This window comes from Tupaia chinensis, unplaced genomic scaffold, assembly GCF_000334495.1.
Source record: "Tupaia chinensis unplaced genomic scaffold, TupChi_1.0 Scaffold000226_1, whole genome shotgun sequence".
NCBI lineage: Eukaryota > Metazoa > Chordata > Mammalia > Scandentia > Tupaiidae > Tupaia > Tupaia belangeri.
The window spans coordinates 8,037,741-8,064,115 of record NW_006159701.1 but is presented as its reverse complement, the minus strand read 5'-3'; the positions used below and the strand labels follow the sequence as shown (position 1 = coordinate 8,064,115).

Below are 26,375 nucleotides of genomic sequence, written 5' to 3'. Positions count from 1 at the left end.
AGCGTAATGGCTATGTCGCTGGACTCCCATGTAGTCAACCGCAGTTCGCGTCCCGGAACCGGCGGCTTAAACTCACACCGGGCGCGTATGCGCGCGTGCCCAAGATCCCGAGAGAATGGAGGAGAAGGGATTGCGGCGTGGCCATCCTCCCTGGGGGGTGATTTCTCGCTTTCTATCTGTCTGTCTGTCTCTGTCTGGCAAGCGCACTCGCCCTATTGCGAAAAACCTCTCAAAAAAAAAACAAACCATACTGGGCATGTGTATGTGCATGCCGAAAATCCCCAAAAGGAGGGAGAGATGGAGGAAAAGGGATTGGAGAGTGATCATTCCCCATGGGAGGTGCTTTCTTCCTCCCTCTCTCTCTCCATCTGGGAATACATGTGCCCTGTCAGTATTTTTATTTTTTTTTTTTGAGAGTTTTTTTTGTTTTGTTTTGTTTTGTTTTTAACTATAGGGTGTGTGTGCTCGCCAGACAGACAGCGAGAAATCACCCCCAGGGGGGATGGCCAAGCCGCAATACCTTCTCTTCTATTCTGCTCTCGGGATCTTGGGCACGCACACACACATGCCTGGCGTGAGTTTTAAGCCACCAGGTCTGGGACGCGAACCGCGGTCAACTACATGGGAGTCCAGCAACATAGCCATTACGCTAACTGCTGGTCCCAGCCCTGTCAGTATTTTAAAAAATAAAAATAAAAGGTGTATCTGTTGGGGGACCAGCAGTTGGCATAATGGCTATGTTGTTGGACTCCTATGTAGTCGACTGGGGTTCAAGTCCCAGACCCGGCAGCTTAAACTCATGCCAGGTGTGTGTGCATGTGTGCCCAAGATCCTACGAGAATGGAGAAGGGATTGCAGCGTGGCCATCCCCCCTGGAGGGTGGTTTCTTACTTTCTGTCTTTCTGTCTCTGGCAAGAGCATATACCCTACAGCAAAAACTTCTCAAAAAAAAAAATCTGTATCTTTTGGTATAACCACTATGCAGATATTCTACAACTTCGATTTCAAGAATCTTCACAAGCAAGAATAAAAAGGACTGGGACCAGGATCAGCAGGTGGCGTAATGTATATCTTGACTGTACTGAGGGGTTCCTAAATGATGACAGGTGTATATTTGTGACTTGCCAAGTTCTCCACATTCTACTGGCTGGCTGTTTTAAGTCAGTTCTTGGCCCTTCTGATAAGGACAACTTTGCAGTGTAAGCAGAGGGGCAGTGGCTTCACTGTTTTATACTAGGGGTCTTCAAAAGTTCATGGAATGCATATTATAAAAAGAACTATGGATAGATTTTTTTCCCACCAAAATAAACTCTATTTAAATTCCATTTTTATAACAACTGAAGTCTCTTCATATTACTTAATGTATCCTAATGAGTCATATTTGTGAATTAACAAAATCCCAAATCTTGGGGCCAGTAAGTGGCATAGTAGTTAAGGTGCTGGACTCCTGCATGATCAACCATAGTTTGAATTCTGGACCTGGTCGCCTGAAAATCACACTGGGCATGTGTGCGCACATGCCCACAATCCCAAGAGAATAAAGAAGGGACTGCAGCGTGGCCATCCACCAGGGGAGTGATTTTTCACTTTCCCTCTGTCTCTATTTGACAAGCACATATATCCTATAGCAAAAACATTAAAAAATGGAAAAAAAAAGGGGGGGGGGCAGCAGGTAGCATGGTGGTTAAGGGTACTGAACTCTTATATGAGGTAGACCACGGTTTGAGTCCCGGACCTGGCGGCTTTCTTGCTTTCCCTCTCTCTCTCTCTCTCTCTCTCTCTGTCCCTCTATGATCAAAATAAATAAGTAAATAAAATTAAATTAAATAACTCTTAAAAAAAGAAAAAAAGGAAAGAAAGCCCCAAATCTTAGTTTGGTGTAGTGCCTAGAACAGCAACAAAAAGGTCTTAGGTGAATAAATCGATAACTTATAGTTTGCAAGAGTTGTGTATCTCGGTATTCTTCTATCTTGAGCCTCCAAATTCAAACAATTTTCTCTAGGCTGCATCTGATTCAACTACTTTTCATCCGTTTGGGAAGTTGAAGAAAGGAGCTCTAAAATGAATGCTCACTGGACAGTCTAAGGGTTGACTGTGTGCTGCTCGATAGCTGCTCTCCAGGGTACCGACACTTTCTTGGATTAGATACATCCTCCCGAACGAATGGTAATCAGAAACACAAATTTCACACGTGGCAGCATACTTTCAAAGCGTGGTTATTTTAATGCAATTCCATTCTCCAAGGTAGTATAGGTATATTAAGTGGTTCATTTCCATTGTGAAGAAAACACTAACAGCGTCTATCTTATGTAATTTTGTCAAATCCAAACATGACTCCTTAACTACTTTTTTTAAAAACATTTTCTTTATGTATCTTGGTAAGATTTTTCTTTTCTGGATCTTTTTAAAAAACAACAACAACAAAAAAAACCCAAAATAACAACAACAACAACAAAAATCCTTTAAGAAGCTTGGAAACATTTGCCAGTTTGCTCATTCCTCTGGGGAATAGCCTTTCCAAGCATTTATCCCACCTGTGCTGAAAAATCTCCATTCTCCCAGCTGGTGGTAGGGCTGCTTCATGGAAGTGATCATCAAGAAGTGAGGAGCGAGCAAGAGAGCAAGCTTTGGAAACTACTTCTGATTCTTGTAATTAGTATGCTACAATCCACCCCAGCTTCTGCAAGGTCAGACATGCAAGACAAGTACTTGGCCAAAACAGTAGGACTTTAACAAGTGTAAAAATAGATTTTAAATAAAATAGAATCTCTATAGGAAAGAGAATTAGGTTATGCTTTACATTCTCACTCTTGCTTTAAGATATCTGTATACAAGCGTCCAAGGAGGACTCAGAGAATTGGTCTGCCCTAAGTAAAAATTCAGAATGTCTGAGTACATTCATTTTGCAAAGTTGCAGGTAAGGTGTGTTTTGGGAAATGCTGTAGCACATCCCACAAAAACAGATGGTGATTTGCGATACAGTTGATGTATTAACAAGTAATATGTAGAACGTGTAGGTCAAAGGGGCTTAGTCACAGGCTCAAAACCAATTCTGAAATGTGGTAATTTGAAACCTTTGGCTAATTATAAAACAGAAAACAAAAGCTATCACTTAGGAGTATGTCTTGTTAACCTATCCAGCTACTCTTTTAGAAGGTAAATTCCAAAACGGTCTTACTTTAATTCTGCTCAGTTACTGCAGGTTACTAATTACTGATGTTTATAATCTTAAAGTAACACAGCCCCTCTGTTGGCCCATACAAGCACTGTGCGACTATTTTAAAGGGGGCTGTGTTGAAATTCTGATTTTAGGATTTAGAAACTGCCTTTGGTTGTATCTTGAAAGCACTACTGAAAATCTGCCCAAGCTCCCTCTAGCTGCAACCTGAACATGCAGCTCAATCTTTTGTAAACATTCAGAAAATACTGATCCCAGCAGAACACACAATACGCTAGTCAGAGGCCTCACTCTCCATTTTCACATCAATGATAAACTCCTTCGCTTATTCTTGGTAGATGCTAGGAAATCCAGTCTGAGATTTGAATTTTGAAGCAACCATTAGGCCTCTTCTTTGAGGTTCATAATGATACATGGAGTCAACAAAAATAAAGTAGAACTGCCACCATTTTTCCTACATTGGGTCTATTCAGTCTGCCTTGTGTTTGTTTTTCCTGGCTAGCGCTAGAGAAAGAAGAGATGGCTGCTGGTGACAAGCCAGTGCCTGGTTTACAACCCAGCCTCTTCATATAACATTCAAACAATTCTTCAACTCCCCAGAGGAAGGGAAGGGATGACAACAATATGAGGCTAAAACCGGGGAATTTTCAGAACTCCTCAGCAGCCACTAAGTACCTCTCTTCAGTGCAGCTGCTGTGACCTCAGAGAGGTTTGGTGCTTTGGGGCTAGGTAACGTTACCTCTGAGGTTACAAAAAACTGAATGTCTTAAACCTACCCTGATATTGAATGTTAAATCACCAACTCAATAAATACAACAAAAAAATGCACAGCCGACTGGGGCATCTACCAAGCAGGAAGGCAAAATGGTCATCAGAATGTCTGAGGTTAGTGAACTATTCCCACCTTCAAAAACACTGCCCCCCAGTCTATCAACTCTCCCAGACAGCACCCTCTACATCCATGACACCCCAACTAGCAAATCAAAGAGCCACACAACTGCAGCATGATCCTCACTTGAACTTCGTGAGGTCTCCCCTCACAGCTAGCTGAAGGTCCCACACACCTTTGCAGTGTCAGGGAGAAGTCTCAGGGATGTTTGATTCCCTGAAGTCACTTGCCCCTCTTGCTGCGGCCCTTCCTGGAGGGCAGCTTCCCACTGCCCCCTGAAGAAGAAGGGCTTGAGGCCGAGGCCACAGGGATGTTGATCTGTCCCTCTTGGATTTCTTGCCGGGTCTCAGCAGGCAGGTGGTTGATCTTCTGCTGCGCCTCCAGGTAGAACATGACGTCGCGCAGCTGCTCCTGAATCTCAGTGATCTGCAGGTCTTTTTGATCGCAGGTCTCTTTCAACACCCTCTCCTCCTCCTTCAGCTTGTTCTGCAGCAGGACTTGGTTGGCTCGCAAACACTTGTTCATTTCTTGCTCTTCTTTGAGTTCAGTGGTGAGTTTAGCCACTTTCGTGTTTAGCTGAGTGCACCTTTTGCAAAACAAAGGAAGACAAAAGCATATTTTTTGTTTGCTGACTCAGTCTCCTTTCTACTCTGGGATTGAACAGAGGAGCCATGACCTCAGAATCCATTTAGGTCAGACCCCTCGCTCCCACGGCGAGGGAGACTGGTTTGCTGCCACTGCAACCAGTGACGCAAAGCAGGAATTTTAACCCTCCAGTTAACCCAAGTGTTCCTTCAAAGTATTATATTTAAGCATCAGATATTTTTCAATAGCAGAAACTATTCTGTGACTCATGGTAAAACCTCTATTGCTTTTCTGTTTTGTAGTCAGAGATTAAGTAGGTGCTGTAGAGATGACAGCCGTGATAAGGAAGTTATGGGGAAAAGTGACATTCTTGGAGTCAAGTGCTCTGACCTCACTGTATTTTGCTAAAGAGAAAAAGGCACTTACTCTAATGAAAGGGTTTTCAAGAGCTGGAAACACCTACTTTTTGATGCCTGATCTTACTCATAAGTAAAGAATTACAAATTAAACACCATTTGAGATATTATTTTTATGTATCAGAATGTCAAAAAGCTCAGACATGGGAAAAGAGGTACTCTACATATTGGCCCTGGAGCATGAACTGGTATGAACTCTTTGGAAATCAACTTGGCATTATCCATAAAAATTAAAAATTCACATGCCTTTGACACAGCTATTCTCCTTCTAGGAATTTATCCAATAGATATACTTAGGATTCTGCAGAAAGGCACACAGAAAGGTTGAGCAGTGCTGCAGTGGTAGTATACTTGACACACACGGAAAGGGTCCTGGGTTCATGTCCCATGCTGTCCTTGAGCATGCTGGGGACATGCATGCCCACGATCCAGGCTAGCTGAGACTAAGAGTAGATCATGGACTGAAGACCCTTCTGGGGATGCCCCCCGCCTCAAGAAATTAATAAATAAACTTACAAGAGGGAAAAAAAAAAGACGTGGAGAAAAATGTTCGTTACAACGTTGTTTAAAGTCGTGTAAGACCTGAGACAAACCAATAAGGCACTGGTTAAAATTATGGTACATACACACAATGGAATACCATGAAGCTGACAAAAATAAGGATAAAATTGTAGGTACTAGTGTGAAAAAGACAGCATATTTTACTAAAGAGAATATCTACTATTCTATTTTTGTAGAAACAATTATGTATATGAGATGTTTATGCATACAGAGCTAAAGATATGAAAAAAACAATTCATTAGTACTTTTTTTTTTTTTTTTAAAGATATAGGGTGTGTGTACTTGCCAGAGACAGAGACAGAGACCCCCAGGGGGATGACCATGCCACAATCTCTTCTCTTCCATTCTCCTCTCAGGATTTGGGCATGCAGGCACACAATGTTTTTATCAAGCCACTGGTCTGGCCGTGCAGTTGACCATGTGGGATCCAGCCACTTTAACCATTGTGCCACCTCGCTGGCCTCACTAGTACTGTTAATAATGATTATTTTGGGACCACCAGATGGTGTAATGGCTATGTCGCTGGACTCCCATGACTCCCACGTAGTCAGCTGCGGTTTGAGTCCTGGACCCAGTGGCTTAAACTCACACCAGGCGCATGTGCGTGGGTGCCCAAGATCCTGAGAGGAGAATGGGGGAGAAGGGATCGCAGTGTGGCCATCCTCCCGGGGGGGGGGTGATTTCTTGCTTTCTGTCTGTCTCTGTCTTTCTAGTGAGCGCACGCACCCTACAGCAAAAACCTCTCCAAGAAAAAAATATTGTTTTGGGACGAGCAGATGGTATAATGGTTACATCGCTGGACTCCCGCGTAGTTGACCACAGTTTGAGTCCTAGACCCGGTGGCTTGAAACTCATGCTGAGTGTGTGTATGTGTTCAAAATCCCATGTGGAGAATGGAAGAGAAGGGACTGAGGTGTGGCCATCCTCCCTGAGGAGTGATTTCTTACTTTCTGTCTCTGTCTCTCTGGTCAGCGCACACACCTTGTAACAGCAATCTCTTTCTTGAGGGAAAAAAAAAAAGATTACCCTGGGGCCAACAGATGGCACAGTGATTAAGGTGCTGGATGCCCATATGGCTAATAGCAGTTCAATTCCTGGATCTGGTGGCTTGAAACTCACACCATGCATGTGTATGTGTACATGTACCCAAAATCCCTAGAGGAGACAGGATTGCAGCATGGCCATCCCTTCTGGGAGGTGATTTCTCATTTTCTCTCTCTCATAGTTTCTCTGGTGAGTGCACATGCCCTACAGCAAAAGTCTCTCCACAAAAAAGTAGTAATAATAATGATTACCTCTAGATAGCAGGATCTAGGACATGAAAGAACTTCCGGTTTTAATTCTGCACAGTTTAATTTGTTAGGGTGCTGAAAATTAGGAGTATTTTTAATGTTTTTAAGAGTTATTTTATTTTGGGACCAGCAGTTAGCGTAATGGCCATGTCGCTGGACTCCTGACTGTGGTTCAAGTCCCGAACCTGGTGGCTTAAACTGACGCTGGGCGCGTGTGCATGCATGCCCAAGATCCCAAGAGGAGAATGGAGGAGAAGGGATTCCAGTGTGGCCATCCACCCCAGAGGGTGATTTCTCACTTTCTGTCTTTCCGTCTCCCTCTGTCTTTCTGGCGAGTGCATGTGCCCTGTAGCAAAAAACCTCTCCAAAAAAAAAGGTTATTTTATTATAGTATCTTTACAACAGTTAACAAACTTTTAGTGACAGAATTTGTTTTGGGCGATGAAAATTTTTTTAAAACACACAGTAGCGGTGGCTGAACATTTAGAATGTAATTAATGCCATTTAATTATACAGTTAAAAATTATACACTTAAAACAGCCAACTAGATGGTATGTGTGTCTGTGTATGTATATACGTGTGTGTATGTGTGTGTGTTTATATCCATGATAAAAAAACTATTAAAAAAATTTAACAGCAGGAGAAAATGGGTGAAGGTTACATAGGAAACTGTACGTGCATGTACACTGGGGCTGGGATTGGGATGGTTAACCATGTGCAATCTGGTTCCCTTAGCGACTAGGCCACAGAGCTGAGGTTCTATTTTTATGAGTACAAGTTAAACCAGAAAGGAAATTTCAATCAGTGGCAGCAACTATTTCCAAAAAATGGCAAGAGAGAATGTTCTTACCCTGTTCTTGAGTTCTTGCTCCACGCTCAAAACTTCTGGCCTTTAATCCTGCCTGAGGCTGGATAATACATCACCACCAGCTTGGACAATTTCTGTCCTGTCAGTTCTTAGCTACTACAGCTCAGAGAAGCTGCAGACTCCGAACACACAGAAATTACTTTTAGGCAAAGACAGAAGATATGTGTACACACCATGAGCACCCAGACTTTAGGAGAGAGCATTCCACATGGCATCCATTTGGCATGAAATGATTTTTTTTTTTTAAGAGAGATTTTTGCTATAGGGTGTGTGTGCTCACTAGGGAGACAGAGACAGAAAGTGAGAAATTACCCCCCTACAGGAGATGGCCATTCTGCAATCCTTTCTCTTCCATTCTCCATTCAGGACTTTGGGCACACTTGCACATGTGCCCAGAGTGAGTTTTAAGCTGCTGGGTCCAAGACTCGAAACTGCAGTCGACTATGTAGAAATCCAGCAACATAACCATTACACTATCTGCTGGTCCCTGGCATGGAACAATTTTTAATAAACAAGAAATCACACTAAGTTTGCTCCACATACAAAGAAACCCCTGAAAACCTGGTGATGCACACACATAAAAAATGATGTTTTCATAGGAAGGAAGGAAATTATAGCGCTTATTACAGTGAGACGGCTAATTTAAAAAATAGACTATACCTACTTTCTTTCCACAGACTGCTTTTCTTTTAGGAGATCATTTAGTCTGTGCTCCAGATTATCACACTTCTCAATTGTTTCTTTAAATTTGGTCTTCATGTTGTTAATCTGAAAGAGCAAAAAGACTCATTTCACACACATACACACACACAAAGTGTGGCCTTTGGGGCTAATGTCGTCCTACCCTTAATTATCTGTATCTAAAACTTTTTTTTTTTTGAGAGGTTTTCGCTATAGGGTGCGTGTGCTCGCCAGACAGACAGAGAGAGACATAGAGACAGAAAGTGAGAAATCATCCCCCAGGGGGGATGGTCACGCTGCAATCCCTTCTCCTCTCGGGATCTTGGGCACGCATGCACATGCACCCGGCGTGAGTTTTAAGCCACCAGGTCCAGTACGCAAACTGCTGGTCAACTACGTGGGAGTCCAGCGACATAGCCATTACGCTAACTGCTGGTTCCTTGTTATCTAAAATTTTGACAAACCAAACTTACATAAATATGAGACAATCATTTGAAAGAATTTCTGTAATAGGAATACAAACTTGGAGAAATCTTTTCTCCCGTTTCTTTTTTTTTTTTTTTTTGGAGAGATTTTCGCTATAGGGCGTGTGCGCTTACCAGACAGACAGAGAGAGACATAGAGACAGAAAGCGAGAAATCACCCCCCGGGGGATGGTCACACTGCAATCCCTTTTCCTCCATTCTCCTCTCGGGATCTTGGGCACGCACGCACACGCGCCCAGCGTGAGTTTCAAGCCACCAGGTCCGGGACACGAACCGCGGTCGACTACGTGGGAGTCCAGCGACACATTACGCCAACTGCTGGTTCCCTCCCCTGTTTCTTTATAGCACTATGAAGAAGGGACCAGAAGTTGCTGACTATCAAGTGCAACTGCTGGAAAGTGAAAAGCGAGCTTTAGGTACCAGAGTGTAGATCGTTTGTCAGAGGTCAGATCAGAACCACCCACTGTTCTTTTTTTAAAAATTTTTAAATTTTGCCACGGGGCATCACCTTTAAAGAATGGTCATGCCACAATCCCTTCTCCTCCATCTCTCCTTCCTTTTGGGATTTTGGCCCAACGTGTTTCTCAAGTTGTCAGGTCCAGGACTTAAATGGTGCAGCCAGCCATGTGGGAACTAGCCTCCTTAACCACCAGGTCACAGGCTAGCCCAGTAAGTGAACTACTGACAGAAACTGAGGCTTAGAGAAACGTGGGGCAATATGCCCAGGCTAACCCGGCCAGAGCATAGCAGATCCAGAACTAGACTGCAAGTCTGAGTCCAAAGTCAAGTTCTAAACCTCTCTCTCAACAGGCCTCTAATAGCATTGCCTTAAAAACAAAAACAAAAAAACAAAAACAAAACAAAACAAAACCCTGTTTTTGTAGGCATTACATTTATAGCCAACTTCACTAGGTTATTAGCAGCACGTGCAAAGATTCCTTTTTTCTTTGTTTTGGCACTGCCCAGAGGGATGGCTACATTGTAATCCCCTTTCTTCCATTTCTCCTTTCAGGATTTTGAGTATGTACTCATAGGTGCCTTGTGTGTCTTTCAAACTGCTGGGTCCAGGACTCAAGCTGCTTAGTTGGCCATGTGGGATTCAGTGACTTAGTCACCACACTACGGGCTGGTCCCATAGAAAAGAGATTTCTAAAAGTTTCTCTATGTGATACAATCAAAATAATTTTCGAATTGCTCTAAATCTAGTTTGGTATTGATTTTTTCTTCTATTATCTATTTTTTTATTTTCATATTTTTGCTATAAGGCACATGTACTTGCTAGAGAGAGACAGAGAGAGAAGGAAAGTGAGAAATCACCCCTTAGGGAGGATGACCACACAGTAATTCCTTCTCCACCACTCTGCTCTTAGAGTTTTGGGGCATGCACGCGTGCTCACACACACACACACACACACACACACACACACCTGGTGTGTTTTTCAAGCTGCCAAGTCTGGAACTTGATCCATACAGTCGGTTTGGAATCCATGCCTTAACCACCACCCACCTGCTGGCCCCTCTTTAATATTGTTTTTTGTTTTTTTTTTAAGAGGTTTTTGCTATAGTGCACGTGCACTCGCCAGACAGAGACAGAGGGACAGAAAGCAAGAAATAGCTCCCAGGGGCAACGGCCACGCTGCAACCCTTTCTCCTCCATTCTCCTCTTGGGATCTTGGGCACGCACGCACACATGCCTGGCGTGAGTTTAAGTCACAGGGTCCAGGACTCAAACCACGGTTGACTACATGGGAGTCCAGTGACGGCCATTATGCCAACTGCTGGTCCCTAATATTGTTTTAAGAGACCACTAAATCCTTTTGACATTTTATTCTATATTGACTCTTATCATTTTAGAGAAGTTGGAAAGGACAAATAATTATCAAAAGAAATAAAACTGGGGCCAACAGATGGCATGGTAGTTAAAGGCACTGGACTCCTACATGGCTGACCGTGGTTTGAGCCCTCGATCTGGTGGCTTGCTTTCCTGCTTTCTTTCTCCCTCTCTCTCCTGTGCTTGCTCGCTCTGTCCCTCTCTGGTTAAATATAAATAAATAAAGTTAAATATAATAATTTTTTTTTAGAAAAGAAAGAAAACTGTATGTTTTGGTCAGTCAGTAAAGATACTTAAGTCAGTCACATTTAAATTTAAATCAAGGTAAAAATATGAAATAACAGTAAGTTTTTTTGGTTTCTGTTTTTTAAATATAGAGATACGGTCTCACTCTGCAGGTGAAGCTGGCCTCAAACTTGTAATCCTCCTGCCTCTGCTAATTGCTGGGACAACAGGCAGGTCATCAAGCCCAGCTCCTAAAGAAGGGTTTAATATTACTGTGGGCAAATATTATAAAGACTTAAATTAGTGCTTTTTAAAACATTTCTAGGGGCTGGTAGGTGGTGTAGTGGTGAAGGGTGCTGGACTCTCATGTGGCCAACCATGGTTCGGGTCTGGTCAAATTAAAATAAATAAATGAATTAATAAATAGTTATATATAAAAAAATTTTCTGACCATTTGCCCACAGTAAGAAATGTCCAGTGTATAAACAAACATGCTCTGTGTGTAAATAAACTCGAACATATACATATGCACACAAAACTGACACAAGATTCATAAAACAATATTAAATGTGATATGCACTAATGTTTTACACTCGTCTTATCCTATCTAATAAAAATGGCAATTATGGTCCACCAATTTTATTTCAAAATCCACAGCTGGAAAAGTACTGGTTTAAATGGAGGTAGAGATCTAAAGGGAAGAGAGGCTTCTTTAGGGGAATCACTTGTACTGACTGCCCACAATATACTCGGCTCCATGAAAACTAACCGCCTCGAGGGACCAGCAGTTACTTTAATGGCTATGTTGCTGGACTCCCATGTAGCCGACTGTGGTTCGAATCCTGGACCCAGTGGCTTGAACTTCACACCGGGCACGTGTGTATGCATGCCCAGGATCCCGAGAGGAGAACGGAGAAGGGATTGTGGCGTGGCCATCCCCCTTGGGGGGTGATTTCTCACTTTCTGCCTCTCTGTCTTTCTGGAAAGCGTACGCACCCTGTAGCAAAAACTTCTTAAAAAACAAAACGAAACAAAAAAAAAAACCCTAACCTTCATGTGGGTCTGAGCTTCATTTTCTACAACAGATTCCACTCACATGCTATACAATAACTGTACTACCTAAGGCACTGGGAAAAAGAAGCAGTATTTATAATTCAAATCCACAGTGAATTTCAACCTTGATCACTCCCCTCCTCCAGTCACTTTTTATGAGGCCCATGAACAAGAATCTCTGTCAGTGGAACACAAGGTCTGAGTTATTGTTTCCTACTGCACATGCCCTGCTGTGGGGGGTGCAAATGGACAGAGGAATGGTCAAAAGGAGGGTAGTGGTAGGACAAAGGCTTGCATCATCCATTAACTTATGGATAAATGACATCTGTTACTAGAAAACAAAGGCATCCTTTCAATCACTGCAAGCTTTTTCTTCAGAACTGCCCTTGCCTCCACCTTACCCCTATTTGTAAGTATACATGAATTTTAGTTTTTTGTTTCCCTGCCCTTTGACTTCTTTTTACTGGCATGTCTTAGGGAATGCAGTTAATCCTAAAGGACCTTAAAGGGCAGAGAGAATACTGAGTTTAGCTCCCAAGGGTCTGCATGAAGCCCTTTGGGTGGTCACGCTGCTAGATCCTGTAGAAAAACCCATTAGTGAGGCTACAGTGGAGTTGCCAATGTGCCTCCCAGTGAGTCTATAACTTGACACCAAGTGGCAGTGGGCCGAGCTCTGCCTCCACTGAGTGCCTTGGGGAGGCACGTCCTTCCCCACAGGTGCTGCAGTCACGTCCTATTCACAACCAGTTAATCAAGGGACCTTGCGTGCCTCTGGAAAGATATTTCCATGGCTTGGAAGATACTTTTTAGCATTTCATCAATAACTTTTAAAGATCATTTTAAAGTTGATGTTAAGCATTAATTTGAAAAAATAAAAATAAATTTCTCCCTTTATAGGCAGACTCTGAAACTGGGCCCCTTGGGCCTGTTTTTCTCCAGGATAACAATCATAGCCACAGAAGTTGGCCCCAAGCTTGCTCTGCAGTCTCTATTTGGTGGGAACTCACAAAATTACTAAACACTTAGAAATTGCTAAAGACTTAGTAAACTTTGGAGAAAGTATCCCAGTTTACTGTGTTGAATTGGCACTGTACAGAAATTAACAGCCATGTTGGTCTAGAAGTGTTAAACTTATTATTTTTTGCTATAGGGCACGTGCACTCGCCAGACAGACAGAGAGAAACAGAGAGACAGAAAGTGAGAATCACCCCCCAGGGGGGATGGCCACGCCGCAATCCCTTCTCCTCCGTTCTCCTCTCAGGATCTTGGGCACACACGCACACACGCCTGGCGTGAGTTTTAAGCCACCGGGTCCGGGACACGAATCGCGGTTGACTACGTGGGAGTCCAGCGACATAGCCATTATGCTAACTGCTGGCCCCAAACTTATTTTTTTTCATTTGTACAGGAGTAATGCACTGCATTAAATATGTAAGGTCTTATATACATGGATTTGATTACAGAAACTAAAAGTATTCTCTAAATAATGAAAAAAAAAAAAGAAATTGTTAAAGACTTAAAATTGACAGGAGTGTGTGCTCGATGGAAAGAGACGAGGGGTAGAAAGTGAGAAACCACCCCCATGGGGAGTCCTCTATGGGGAGTGGTCACACCCACATGCCTGGCATGTTTTTCAAGTTGCTGATCTGAGATTTGAACTGCATAGTTGGCCATGTGGGATCCAGCCGCCCCAACCACCAGGCTACTGGCTGGCCCTAAGACTGTATTTAATACTTCTTTTTTTTTTGAAGAGGTTTTTGCAATAGGGCGCATGTGCTCGCCAGACAGAGAGAGACAGAGAGACAGAAAGCGAGAAATCACCCCCGAGGAGATGGCCATGCTGCAATCCCTTCTCCTCCATTCTCTTCTCGGGATCCTGGGCACGCACGCACACGCACCCGGCGTGAGTTTTAAGCCACCAGGTCCGGGACGCGAATCGCGGTCGACTACATGGGAGTCCAGCGACATAGCCATTACACCAACTGCTGGTCCCAAGACTGTATTTACTACTAAGGAATTGCTGAATTACTGACAGTGACCCTAGGTCCACAGAATGGTTCCTAGAGCCCTCATTGTACACACATTCTCAGGTGCTCACTGGTTTTCAAACTACCTTCTTTGGAACACTTAAAGTTCTTGGTACACACTGCAGACAATGGAAAAACAAAGCAGGTAGAGCTTTGGGAACTCCATCAAGTTTCAGAATAGTAAACGGTTCTTTAAAGGACTATTTTGTTAAAGTTTGAAAACCACTGCCCTAAACCAGAAAGGTAACAGGGTGACCACTGAAGCTCCAGAATTTCTGCCCAATTTTATTTCTTTCGATTTAAAACAGCTCGGCACTGTCTCATTGCCTCAGAGGTCCACATGCAGCTCCTAAAAGCAGCTGTTCCCAAGCTGACAAACCAACTGGCTGACTCAAATTACAAACCCTCAAGTACATACTTCTATTTTTTTAATGGAATTGCACAAGGCACTAGAAAACCTGATTGAAGTTAAGAAATAAACAAACCTTTGAACATCGCCAAATACCAAAACACTTAAGCCTTTAAATCCAAAGTTTCTTCCTAGAGGCAAAACAGGTCTCTTCCTGTTATCAGACTGAGAAGTTGGAAGACTGTAAGATTCCCTTTCCCTGTACTCTGCCTCCCCAACCCCCCATCAGACTGCCTGGCCACGTGGCATTTCAGCAGTAACCGAAACAAAATGAGACTTACTTCCTCTGCTGTGTCCTTTTCTATCCGAACTATCTTGTTTTCCCAGTAGATTCGCTGAGATTCCAGCTGGCTTGTTAATAAATACGAATACTAGAAACAGAATAAATAACAGAATGTAAATCAATGTTGTCAGTTTCTGAAATCCAGTTAAAACTGGACCTTTAATGATCTAAAGAAGAATAAAAGTAACTACAGGATGTATATTACACATTGGTTCCCCACTACTCAACATGCATTTGGCCAGGGGACAGAGATGATAATTCCATCTCTGCCCTCCTAGGGTTTATGGTATGACTGGAAGAAAAGGAAAAAAGTACATTTAATAAAATGTATTCTGGTCAAGCTGACTTAAGTAACACCCCATAGTGGTTTTTAATATTTGTATGTATGTATGTATGTATGTATTTATTTATTTATTTAGAGATTTTTGCTATAGGGTACGTGTGCTTGCCAGAGAGACAGAGAGAGACAGAGAGAAAGCAAGATATCACCCCCTGGGGGAATGGCCACCTTGCAAATCCCTTTTTCTTCATTCTCCTTTCAGGATTTTGGGCATGCATGTACACACAGCCCAGTGTGAATTTTAAGCTGCCAGGTTCGGGACTTGAACTGCAGTCAACTATGTGGCAGTCTAGCAATATAACTGTTTTGCTATCTGCTAGCTCCACTGTTTGTATTTTTTAATTGCCAGAGGGTACGTGTGTTTGCCAGAGACATAGGGAGAAAGCACATCTCAATAAGCTGTGGTCATAATCTCTTCTCCATTTCTCCATTCTGTTGGAATTTTGGGAGGCACACATATGTGCTCAGAGTGTTTTTCAAGCCGCTGGGACCTAGATTCAAGCCATGTGGTCGGCCATCTGGCTCCCTTAACAACTGGGGTAGGGCGCTGGCTGGCTGGCCCCACAGTGGTAATTTATTTTTTTTAACAGATTTTTGCTATGGGGTACATGTGCTTGCTGGAGAGACAGAGAGAGAAAAAGAGATAAACCACCCCCCACGGGGGATGGTCAAGCTGCAATCGCTTCCCCTCCACTATCCTCCTGGGATTTTGGGCACACACGCACAAGTGCCTGGGATGAGATTTAAGCCTCCAGGTCCAGGACTTGAACTGCGGTCAGCCATGTGGGAGTATAGTGCCCTAAACACCATGCCACCTGCTGGGCTCCCAAAGTGTTTTTGTATCTGCGTATAACTCAAACTATCTCATCCATCTGCTCACCTACAGGAATCTATCCAGTGCCTCCTAGGTTTTGGAGTGAAACTTCGTGGCCCCCTCAGCACTGTGCCTGTCATTAACTGCACTGTTAACACTAGTACCTAGCACCGATTTACCTGCCTGTGTCCCTGCCTGAACCATGAGCTCTTTGAAGCCAGGATTCTGTCTTGATCTCCGTATCTACAGTGTCTGGCACACTCTGGATGTCAAGAAATATGTGCTGCACGATGGCATGAATGACAGAACAGTGCTGTTAAAACTATGGGAGCGGGATAGGCAGTTCACAACAGTAGGGTCTGTTAGGACTTCTGAGAAAAGGTGAGATCCGAGAGGGTCCTTGACAGACGGGAGGAGAAGAGAGATTCCAGAGAACTACTGGACCAAGACAGCTAAGGGCATTTAGGATCTCCTCAGAGGTGAACAAAAAAACACTAACAGGATGGGGTGTAGGGTCTGGAGAGATGAGACTTAGGGGAAGGCTTTGCAGTACCATATTGAGAAATGTAAGCAAAGGGGAATCCAAGGCTGAAGAAGTGCAAGATCACGTATCTAACTGGAAAGACCATTTTAGGAGATTAGAAGAGATCTAAACATATCTGTAGACAGAGAACAGACTATGAGGAGAATGTGCCACTAGAATGTATGCTCAGGAGGGCATGGAATGCGTTCAGTGTTTTATTTGCAGGACCAAGAATTATGGCTGACAGGATGTTTCAATAATTATTTTTCTTTCTTTTTTAGTGAGGGGGAAAGGGAGGGAAGGGGGAAAGAATATGGGGTAGAGAGAGAAAGAAGTATACTTCAATGGTGTCTCACCATGCTGTTATCCTCCTGCCCTAGCCTCCAGCTAGCTAGGACCACAGACATGCCATGTCATGTACAGCATGTTTTAGGTTGGTTTGGGATCCAAACCCAGCCTTTTATGTAGCTCCAGCATCACGCAGCCAGTCCTACCATCTGTACTACTGCAGCTGGGCCAATGAGTATTTTTTAACAAACAGAAAGTATATATGTACTTACAGGTAATGTGAAAGGAAAAGTTAATTGTTCCAAAAACCTAAAGCTTTGTTGTTTTTTATTTAAAAAGAGATTTTTGCCATAGGGCACGTGCGCTCACTGGAGAGACGGAGAGACAGAAAGTGAGAAATCATCCCCAAGTGGGGATGGCCACACCACAATCCCTTCTTCTCCAGCCTCCTCTTGGGATTTTGGGCATGCACACACATGCATCTGGTGTGAGTTTTTTAAGCTGCTGGGTCCACGACTTGAACCACAATTGACTATGTGGGAGTCCAGTGATGTAACTATTATGCCATCACTGGTCTCAGATTATTTTTTTATTTTTTTAAAATTATTTTGCTAGAGAACTCATCAGAGAGGGAAAGAAGCAAGCACCCCACCACAGGGAACGGTCATGCTGCAATCCCTTCTCTATCTCTCCCTCCTTGTGGGATCTTGGGGACATGTGCCTACAATGTTCAAGCCATCAGATCCAGGACTCAAACCACATGGTTGGCCATGTGGGATCCAGCTGCCCTAACCACCAGACCACAGAGCCAGTCCATGATCTTTTAAAATCAATTAGTAATTTATTAGTGGTAACAACATCAGCCTTATTTTATACCATTTTACTGATCCAATAGACCTCTTAAGAGTCTGAGGATGAGCAAGTTTTCCAATGTCAGCTTAGTCCCAAGGTTATAATCCATTTAAAATTTTTTATTTTAATTTTTTTATTGCACTTGCCAGAGAGAAAGAGAAAGCACTCTCCAACAGCAAGGTCATGCCACAATCCCTTCTCTTTTATTTCTCCATACTATTATATCTGGGACTCGTGAGCACATGTACATGCCCAGTGTCTTTTTCAAGCCACTGGGTCTGAGATTTTATCTATGATCAGTCATGTGAGAGTCAGATCCCTTAACAACCAGGCTATGAAGCTGGCTCAAGATTTGTTTTTAAATTGACTATAGGGTGCATGAGTTACGAGAGAGAAAAGGAGTGAGAAAGCATCCACTAGGGGGATGGCCATCTACAATCCCTTCTCCTTTATTCTCCTCTCAGGATTTTGGGCATGGATACACACATGGTCTAGTGTGTTTTCAAGTTGCCATGTCTGGGACTTGGAACTGTGTAGCTGGCCTGTAGGATCCAGCTCCTTAACCACCACGCCAATGGCTGGCCTTAAAGTATATTTCTAAAGCAATCCTTTTTGGAAATTTATATATAACAGGACATACATTAAAGTTCCCTTTCATCAACTCAAAATTTATACTACATCAGTTTCACAGTAGATGGTATTTACTATGATGGACAAAAATCAGACTGTGCTTACACTATTGTTTCTCTTCAAATTATGTGAACACTCAAAAATGGCTATAAGCATATAAACCTCTAATTCATAAAATGCCATCCTAAAATGTACCAAAACCTTGTGGAGCATGGAGGATGCTACTGAGTTTTCTTCATACCAAGCAAGGAATATTCTTAACTTCCAGCTTTACTATAGCTACAGATGGCAACTTTAATACTAAACAGAAGACAATTAAGAACAACCCACTGAAAATAATAAAGCACAAGGAAACAAACTTTCAAAGAAAAACAGACAAAACAAAAATAGTTGAGCAATCTTTCACAAGAATGGTAGAATTCTTAAAAAAAAAAAAAATTACATATAGGATAAATGGCAGAATTAAAGTCCAAACAATCTTTCAAGTTATAACAGTAAAAAGCAGTAGAAACAGGTACCAAGTAATAACTAATAAAGTGTCTTTTCTCTTTTTCTTTTTTTTTTGGAGAGGTTTTTGCTATAGGGCGCATGCGCTCACCAGACAGAAAGACAAGAAAGTGAGAAATCACCCCCCAGGGTTGATAGCGGCCATGCCGCAATCCCTTCTCCTCCATTCTCCTCTCGGGATCTTGGGGACACACACACACACACACACACACACACACACACGTCCAGCGTGAGTTTAAGCCACCAGGTCTAGGACTTGAACTGCAGCTGACTACATGGGAGTCCAGCGACATAGCCATTACACCAACTCCTGGTCCCTTAAAGCATCTTACCTCTAACTGTAAGGCATCTATTTTCTCTTCCTGGCAAGTATCACCTTCACATTCATATTGTACTATTTTTCCATCTGTTTTACTTGCAACCAGTCGATGGACATAATTATCTAAAAAAAAAAAAAAAAAAGGAATTTGTCAACCAAAGCATGCTTCTTCAAAAAAGGTCTCCATAAGCCCCACCCCCTTTCTTAAAAAGGTTTTTTTGCAATAGGGTACATGCTTGCCAGAGATAGTCAGGGATCTTGGGATCTTAGACACACATGTGCCCGGTGTAATTTTAAAGCTGCAGGGTCTAGGACTCAAACTGTGGTTGGCCATGTGGGAATCCAGTACCTTAACTACCATGCCCACTGTATGCCCTCTCCATATGCTTTTTTTTCCTTCTTCAATAACGAAAAGCAGAGTTTATTACATAGATCAGTAGTCTTAGTTTTATTTGTTCAAATAATTATTCACTTTATTTGTCATTATTATTATTTTTTCATTTGATAGAGGCACTCACGAGGGACAGACAGAGAGAGAGAAAGAGAGGGAAAGTGAGAAAGCAAGCTACCAGGTCTGGGACATGAACCCTGTTTGGCAACATGGGAGTCCAGTGCTCCAAAAGCCATGCTACCTGCTGGCCCCAACTCCATATGCTTTTTTTAGAGAGAGATTTTTGCTATAGGGTGTATGCGCTCACCCAAAAGACAGAAAGTGAGGAATCAGGGGGTGGGGGTGGGGGGCGCGGCAGGTAGTGTGGTGGTTAAGGGCACTAGACTCCCACATGGCTGACCATGGGTTGAGTCCCGGACCTGGCAACTTGCTTTCTCACTTCTTCTCCCCTCTCTGGTCGAACTAAAATTAATAGATAAATAAAGTTAAATAAAAATAATTAAGAAAAAAAAGAAAAGAAAAGAAAGTGAGATCACCTCCCAGGGGATATGGCCATGCCGCAATCCCTTCAGGAGACTGGGATTTTGGGCATGCAACTCATACATGCCTAGAGTGAGTTTCAAGCTGTCAGAACCAGCGATGTAACCATTACGCTATTTGCTAGTCCCACTCCATACGCTTTTAACACTGACAGAATTTTTGTTTTTATAGAACTAAATTAAATGGCTTACAGTATTTCTTTAAAAGTCGGCAAAATCAGGCCAGAAGATATTGTGGTGGCTAAGGCACTGGATCCCAAATGACTAATTCTGCAGCTTGAAAAACACAAAGAATGGGAGAAAAAAGATTACAGAGTATCCAGGCCCCCTGGGGAGTGATTTCTCACTTTCCCTCTTTGTCTCTCTCTAGTAAGCACACATGCCCTATGGCAAAAAAAAATAGGTCTAATCTTTTGAATTTAAAGAGGGCAAGAGTGGAACGGCAATGCAGGGCACTCCTTAAAAACAGTGCCTTCAGGAACACTATGAGATTTCAAGTTTACAACAGCTGCGAGGAAGATGGCATTACAGGCTGTGAGGGAAAGTAGGGTGGTTCCAAAGGAAAAATTTCCACAAATCAATCCAAATTAGACAACAAGAGTGGTGCTCACCTCCAGCATAGTCCCAGACTCGATGGTTGGTGAGCTGCATGGCATATGTGTGCTGTGTTTCCTCAAAGTGCTTATAAGCATGTCGACTTACATATCGTCCACATCCTATGTGGCCACATATTAAACAAATCCAGAGGTTCTGCCGAGGAAGAGGTAAGATCTTCAATTAATTCAATGAAGGTACATGACCTGGCCCACTCAGGGTGGGAAGGGACCTAACACAGAATGAGATTCAAGAGTTGTTTCTACAGGAGTTTTGAATAAAATGCATGCGTAGGGATCAGCAGATGGAATAATGGTTACATTGCTGGACTCCCACACCATGCTTTGAGTCCTGGACCCAGTGGCTTAAAACTCACACTGAATGGATGCATGTGTGCACCTAAATCCTGAGAAGGGAATGGAGGAGAAGCGACTCAGTGTGGCCATCCTCTCTGGGCGTGATTTCTCACTTCTGTCTTGCTGTCTTTTTGCCCTACAGCAAAAATACTCCTCTAAAAAAAAAAAAACAACTATACACATACACACATGTACATATGTGTAGCGTGTGTGTGTGTAAAACTCAACAATCAGGGACCAGCAGGTGGCACAGTGGTTAAGGCACTGGACTTCCACATAGCTGACCGCAGGTCAAGTCCTGGATCCGGCAGCTATAACATCACACTGGGCACATCATGCATGTGTGCCCAAAATCCCAGGAGGAGAAAGGATTGCGGCATGGCCATATCCCAATGGGAGGTGATTTCTCACTTTTTTTCTCATTGTCTCTCTCTGGTGAGTGCACATACCCTATGGGAAAAACCTTAAAACAACAAAACAAACAAATAAAAAAACCTTTAGAAATCAAGAATGCTTTTATGGACTCTTTTTTTTTTTTTACTCTGATTTCTTTTTTTTTTTTTTTTGAGAGGTTTTTGCTATAGGGCGCGTGTGCTCGCCAGACAGACAGAGACAGAGAGACAGAAAGCAGGAAATCACCCCCTGGGGAGGTGGCCACGCCGCAATCCCTTCTCCTCCATTCTCCTCTCGGGATCTTGGGCATGCACGCACATGCGCCCGACATGAGTTTAAGCCACCAGGTCCGGGACTCAAACCGCGGTCGACTACGTGGGAGTCCAGCGACATAGCCATTACGCTAACTGCTGGTCCCTTCACTCTGATTTCTAAGATGTTCAATGTAAATGGCAAGAAAAAGATTCACGATTTTAAAGTCTGTCTTTTAAAAAAGAACAAGGAATAGAAGCATAAAACATTTCATTTAGGAGTAACATGACTTATGTATTCATATGTCTTGCCTGGTCCTAGACAAAAAAGGAAGGAAAAAAAAAATTAGTCTCAAAAGGAATTTAAGCCAGACTGAGCAGAGGAAAACCCCAGACAATTAAAGCTGTGTTTATTATTATTTTCTACCAGCCATTACTTACTTCCTGAACACCACACTCAAAACACTTATTTTCTTCTACTGGCTCTGGCGTTTGACAGTACCGGCAAACGGGACACCTACCCAGGACAACAAAAGAGAAAGATACAGATTAAATTTGAAAGACAGCCAACAGAGAATGTAAAACTAGAGTTTACATCCCTCCTCTTTTATGCTGTATATTTTCTTTTTTTTTTTAAAGAATTTATTTATTTAATTCCATTTGTTATTATTATTATTTTTTAATTTGAACAGAGGCAGAGAGAAAGAGAAGTGAGAAATCAAGCCACCAAGTCCAGGACTTAAACCATGGTCAGCCATGTGGGAATCTAGTACCCTTATCCACCACACCACCTACTGGCCCCTATGCTGTATATTTTCAAAGATTATCTCCTTCTCTCATGAGGAGGAGAGAAAGATTTAGAGGCAGGCAGACAGGCAGGTAACCCCAACAAGGACCCATACCCAGCATCAGCCTGCCACAGGTCACAGGCACATGTGTGCCTGGCGTGTTCAGGGAGGTTTCTGGATGTAAACCTGGAACTCTCCCATGAGGGTGCAGCCTTATAAAACACTGAGTTACCACTACATCACTGTCTGGCCCCTTTACTTAAGTTTATCATACTAAGGCTATCATAAGACAAACATTACTGAGCTATTCTCAAAAGAAATGAAAATATAATGAAGCAGAAAAAGGGAGAAATTTTTATTTTTTTGGAGAGGTTTTTTGTTATAGGGTGCGTGCACTGTCCAGAAAGACAGAGAGGGAGAGAGTGACAGAAAGCGAGAAATCACCTCCTGGGCGGATGGCCATCTGGCAATCCCTTCTTCTCCATTCTCCTCTTGGGATCTTGGGCACCCACGCACACGTGCCCAGCATGAGATTTGTGGCACGTGTGCTAACGTGCCTGGCTTGAATTTAAGCCACCGGGTCCCAGACTTGAACTACATTCGACTACATGAGAGTCCAATAACACAGCCATTACAGCAACTACTGGTCCCAGAAAAGGGAGAAATTTTGATCTGCCTCATATCCTTCGCCACTCTTTTGTCTGAAGCTGAGATGATCAAAGAGCTAAATATTTACAGTTAGAATAAGGATGTGAGACAAAGTATCAATTTTATTTCATGTGTAGTTACCCATAATGTGTTTTCACGCCAAACAAGCTACTTTATCCTCATTTCGGAAAGATTTAAATCAATCATGGCATAATGGTTATATCCATCTTTGGAGTCCCACAAGGCCAATGCCACAGCTCGAAACTCATGCTGGGCCTGTGTGCATGCATGCCTAAATCCTCAAGAGGGGAATGGAGAAAAAGGGATTGTGGTGGCCCCCAGGGGATAATTCTTGCCTCTGTCTCTCTGGCAAGCACACTTGCCCTATAACAAAAATCTCTCTTTCTCTTTTTTTTTTTTGAGAGGTTTTTGCTATAGGGCGCATGTGCTCCCCAGCAAGCCAGCCAGACAGAGACAGAAAGCGAGAAATCACCCCCCCAGGGGGAATGGCCATGCCGCAATCCCTTCTCCTCTATTGTCCTCTCAGGATCTTGGCCATGCGCACACATGTGCCCAGAGTGAGTTTTAGGCCAATGGGTCTGGGACAGAAACCACGGTCAACTACTTGGGAGTCCAACAACATAGTCATTACACTAACTGCTGGTCCCAAAAATCTCTCTTTAAAAAAATTTTTTAAAAGATTTAAATCACTCACATTGCCTATAGGCTAATTCTAAGAGATGGATTTAAAATCTGTAGTAAATTTTATGAAATTAATAAAAAAAGTATTGGGACCAGCAGATGGAGTAATGGTTACATCACTGGACTCCTACATGGCTAACCATGGTTTGAGTCCTGGACTTGGTGGCTTGAAAATCACACTGGGCACATGTTCATGTTCTATTCTCCCAGGAGGATAATAGAGGAGAAGGGAATGCGGCTTGGATGTCTTCGGGGGGAGGGGGCTGATTTCTCACTTTTCCTCTCACTGTGTCTGTCTGTCTCTCTCACTGGGGAGTACATGTGCCCTCAGACAAAAAACTCTAAAAAAATTTTTAAATAATATAAATGTACTTCCTGAAACGCACAACTCGCCATACAACAAGCACCATGTAAAAGAAGATACCAGTGCTCTATAGTATATTCAAGTTTTGATTTGCAAAAAGCCAATAAAAATGACACTGAAAAACTCCATTAACCTTTTTTCCCTACTATATTCAAGAGACAAAGTGATGCAAAGTACCAGTCTCGGATATTTGTCAGATAGGCAAAAAAATGGGTTATGGTTGAGGCTGACTGGTATTGGCACCAGGAAGAAAGAATGCTCGAGACGTAACTAGTGTCAGTTTATTACCCAACTGAGTAAATAAAACCAAGAAAAGGAAATAAGCAAAAAGAACACAAAGTTCTTGTCACAGAGAAGAAGGCTCTATCTGTGTTTCCTTAAAGACGATGAAAGGATCCAGTCTGTCCCTTTCTTTAGTACAAAAGACAAACTTGAAGAAATAACAGCGCCAGCAGTCAGTAAGTGGCCAACAGTCTTATCAGAGACAGGAACTACCTCTGTGTCATCCCTTCCTTTGTATGGTGGCTGTGGCTGTTTCAGTGGCTGGATAAGAAAACAACAAACTAATTCTGAAATTTAATTCAGATTAGATCACGTGCCACTGAAATCTAAATCTGATCCTGAGGGGAAAAGGGGAAAAATTACAAAAAAACCCCTCACTTATTTATAAAGGTTTTTTTGTAGGTACTTTAGAAAATTTGTAGAGAAATGGAATTAAAGCACCAGTTCAGGGACCAGATGGTGGTGCAGCAGTAAAATGCTGATGCTTGCCAAGGCTCACATGGGGAGGTTCTAGGTTTGTGTCCAGAGACCTCCCTGAATATGATAAGCACTTGTGTGCCTATGATTAAGGGCTGGCTAAGGCTTGGGGTGGATTGTGGTGTCAACACCCTGTCTGTTGTTCGTCTCTCTTGGTCTTTCTCACTTGTGGAAAAAATAAGTAAACCCTATTGAAAAAAATATATGACATTATTTTGGCACAAAAAAATTTTTGAGGGCCAGCAGGTGGTGTGGAGATTAAGGTGCTGGATCCAACTTGGCCAACTTCATGGTTAAAGTCCCAGACCCGACAGCTTGAAAATCATGCTAGGTGCATGTGAGTGCATGCCTGAAATCCCAAGAGGAGAGTAGAAGCAAAGGGAATGTGGTATGGCCACCCCCTTGAGGAGGTAATTTCTCACTGCCACTCTCTTTATACCTCTCTCTGACAAGCACATGCATCCTATAACAAAAACTAAAAACCAAACAAAACCATGCACAATATTTTCATAATATGCATTTTCTACGAACTTACGAACTATTTAAACAACTTTATTTATCATTTTTTTAAAAACTGACCAGAAAGAGAAAGTAAGAAAGAAAGCAGACAGGTCCAAGACTTGAACCAAAGTCAGCCACATGGAAGTCCAGTGCCTTAATCACCACACCTCCTACTGGGCCCTTCTGGGAACTTTTTGAGGACTCTTCATACAACTAGCCCTCCATGATAAAACTCTGAGTTTGTATCTTATTTTCTGATAAGATGTTTGGGGATACCTTCCCAAAGTGGCCTTCTCTGACATTTCCATGTGTCCAAAAGACCTGGTACTAATGCTGCCTTTGCCTACAATGGACCTTCCCGGGAACCCCCAACTGGAGGCATAATCTCTCTCTCCTCCAACCGCTACCCTAAATCACATGCATTTATGTACACGTGTAACCTCCCTTAGACTGAACTTCCGAAGAAGCCAGGTTTGGTTCCTTCCTCTCAGCACCTAGCACTGCACCATGCACACATGGTGAGGTTTTCAAAACATGTTTCGAGAGCAGATACCATGCCTCATACCCCACGTGGCAGCTGAATTCCAGGCCTGGTTCTGGCATTTCCTGGCTGTGCCATTTTGGGCATGCTAATTCTCACCTCTGCTTCCTCCTCCACAAAACGAGGAGGAGGCTGGACAAGGTCCCTGAGGAAATTTTCAATTTTGAAGTGTTAGGGCAGTGGCAGTTAACCTATACCAAAAAAAAAAAAAAAAAAAACTGGAGTAGTGGGAAACAGTACCCAGAACATAAGTGGTACAGCAGATAGACAAAAGATATGGATAAACACTTCTGGAATCTAAGGCTTTGTTTAAGGCAACTGTAAGCCTGGACAAAAAATATCTGGAATTGACTACAGATGCTACAGAATTGGGGCAAAATAAGATTCAGAAACCCAGGTTGATATATATGTTATCCAATATTTTCTTTTTTAAAAAAAATTTCTGTAGGGTGAGTATGTTCACCAGAGAGAGACAGAAAGAGAGGGGGAAAG

General features: G+C 42.7%; 1 protein-coding gene across 2 annotated transcripts in view; it reads right to left on the bottom strand.

Annotated features, from left to right (window-relative positions):
- Positions 1–2,200: 2,200 nt before the first annotated feature.
- BRAP (BRCA1 associated protein) overlaps positions 2,201–26,375 on the bottom strand; it is a 48,143-nt gene continuing 23,968 nt past the window's right edge. The window contains exons 7-13 of one of the 2 annotated variants that reach the window (XM_006147997.2): positions 22,022–22,097; positions 20,598–20,736; positions 19,070–19,179; positions 14,782–14,871; positions 8,454–8,557; positions 5,585–5,650; positions 2,201–4,653 (exon numbers count right to left, since the gene is read on the bottom strand). In XM_006147997.2, the coding sequence (XP_006148059.1) occupies positions 4,290–4,653; positions 5,585–5,650; positions 8,454–8,557; positions 14,782–14,871; positions 19,070–19,179; positions 20,598–20,736; positions 22,022–22,097 (949 nt within the window). In that variant the 3' untranslated portion in view covers positions 2,201–4,289. The remainder of the gene's footprint in view (positions 4,654–5,584; positions 5,651–8,453; positions 8,558–14,781; positions 14,872–19,069; positions 19,180–20,597; positions 20,737–22,021; positions 22,098–26,375) is intronic. The other variant, XM_006147998.2, reaches the window with a different exon arrangement.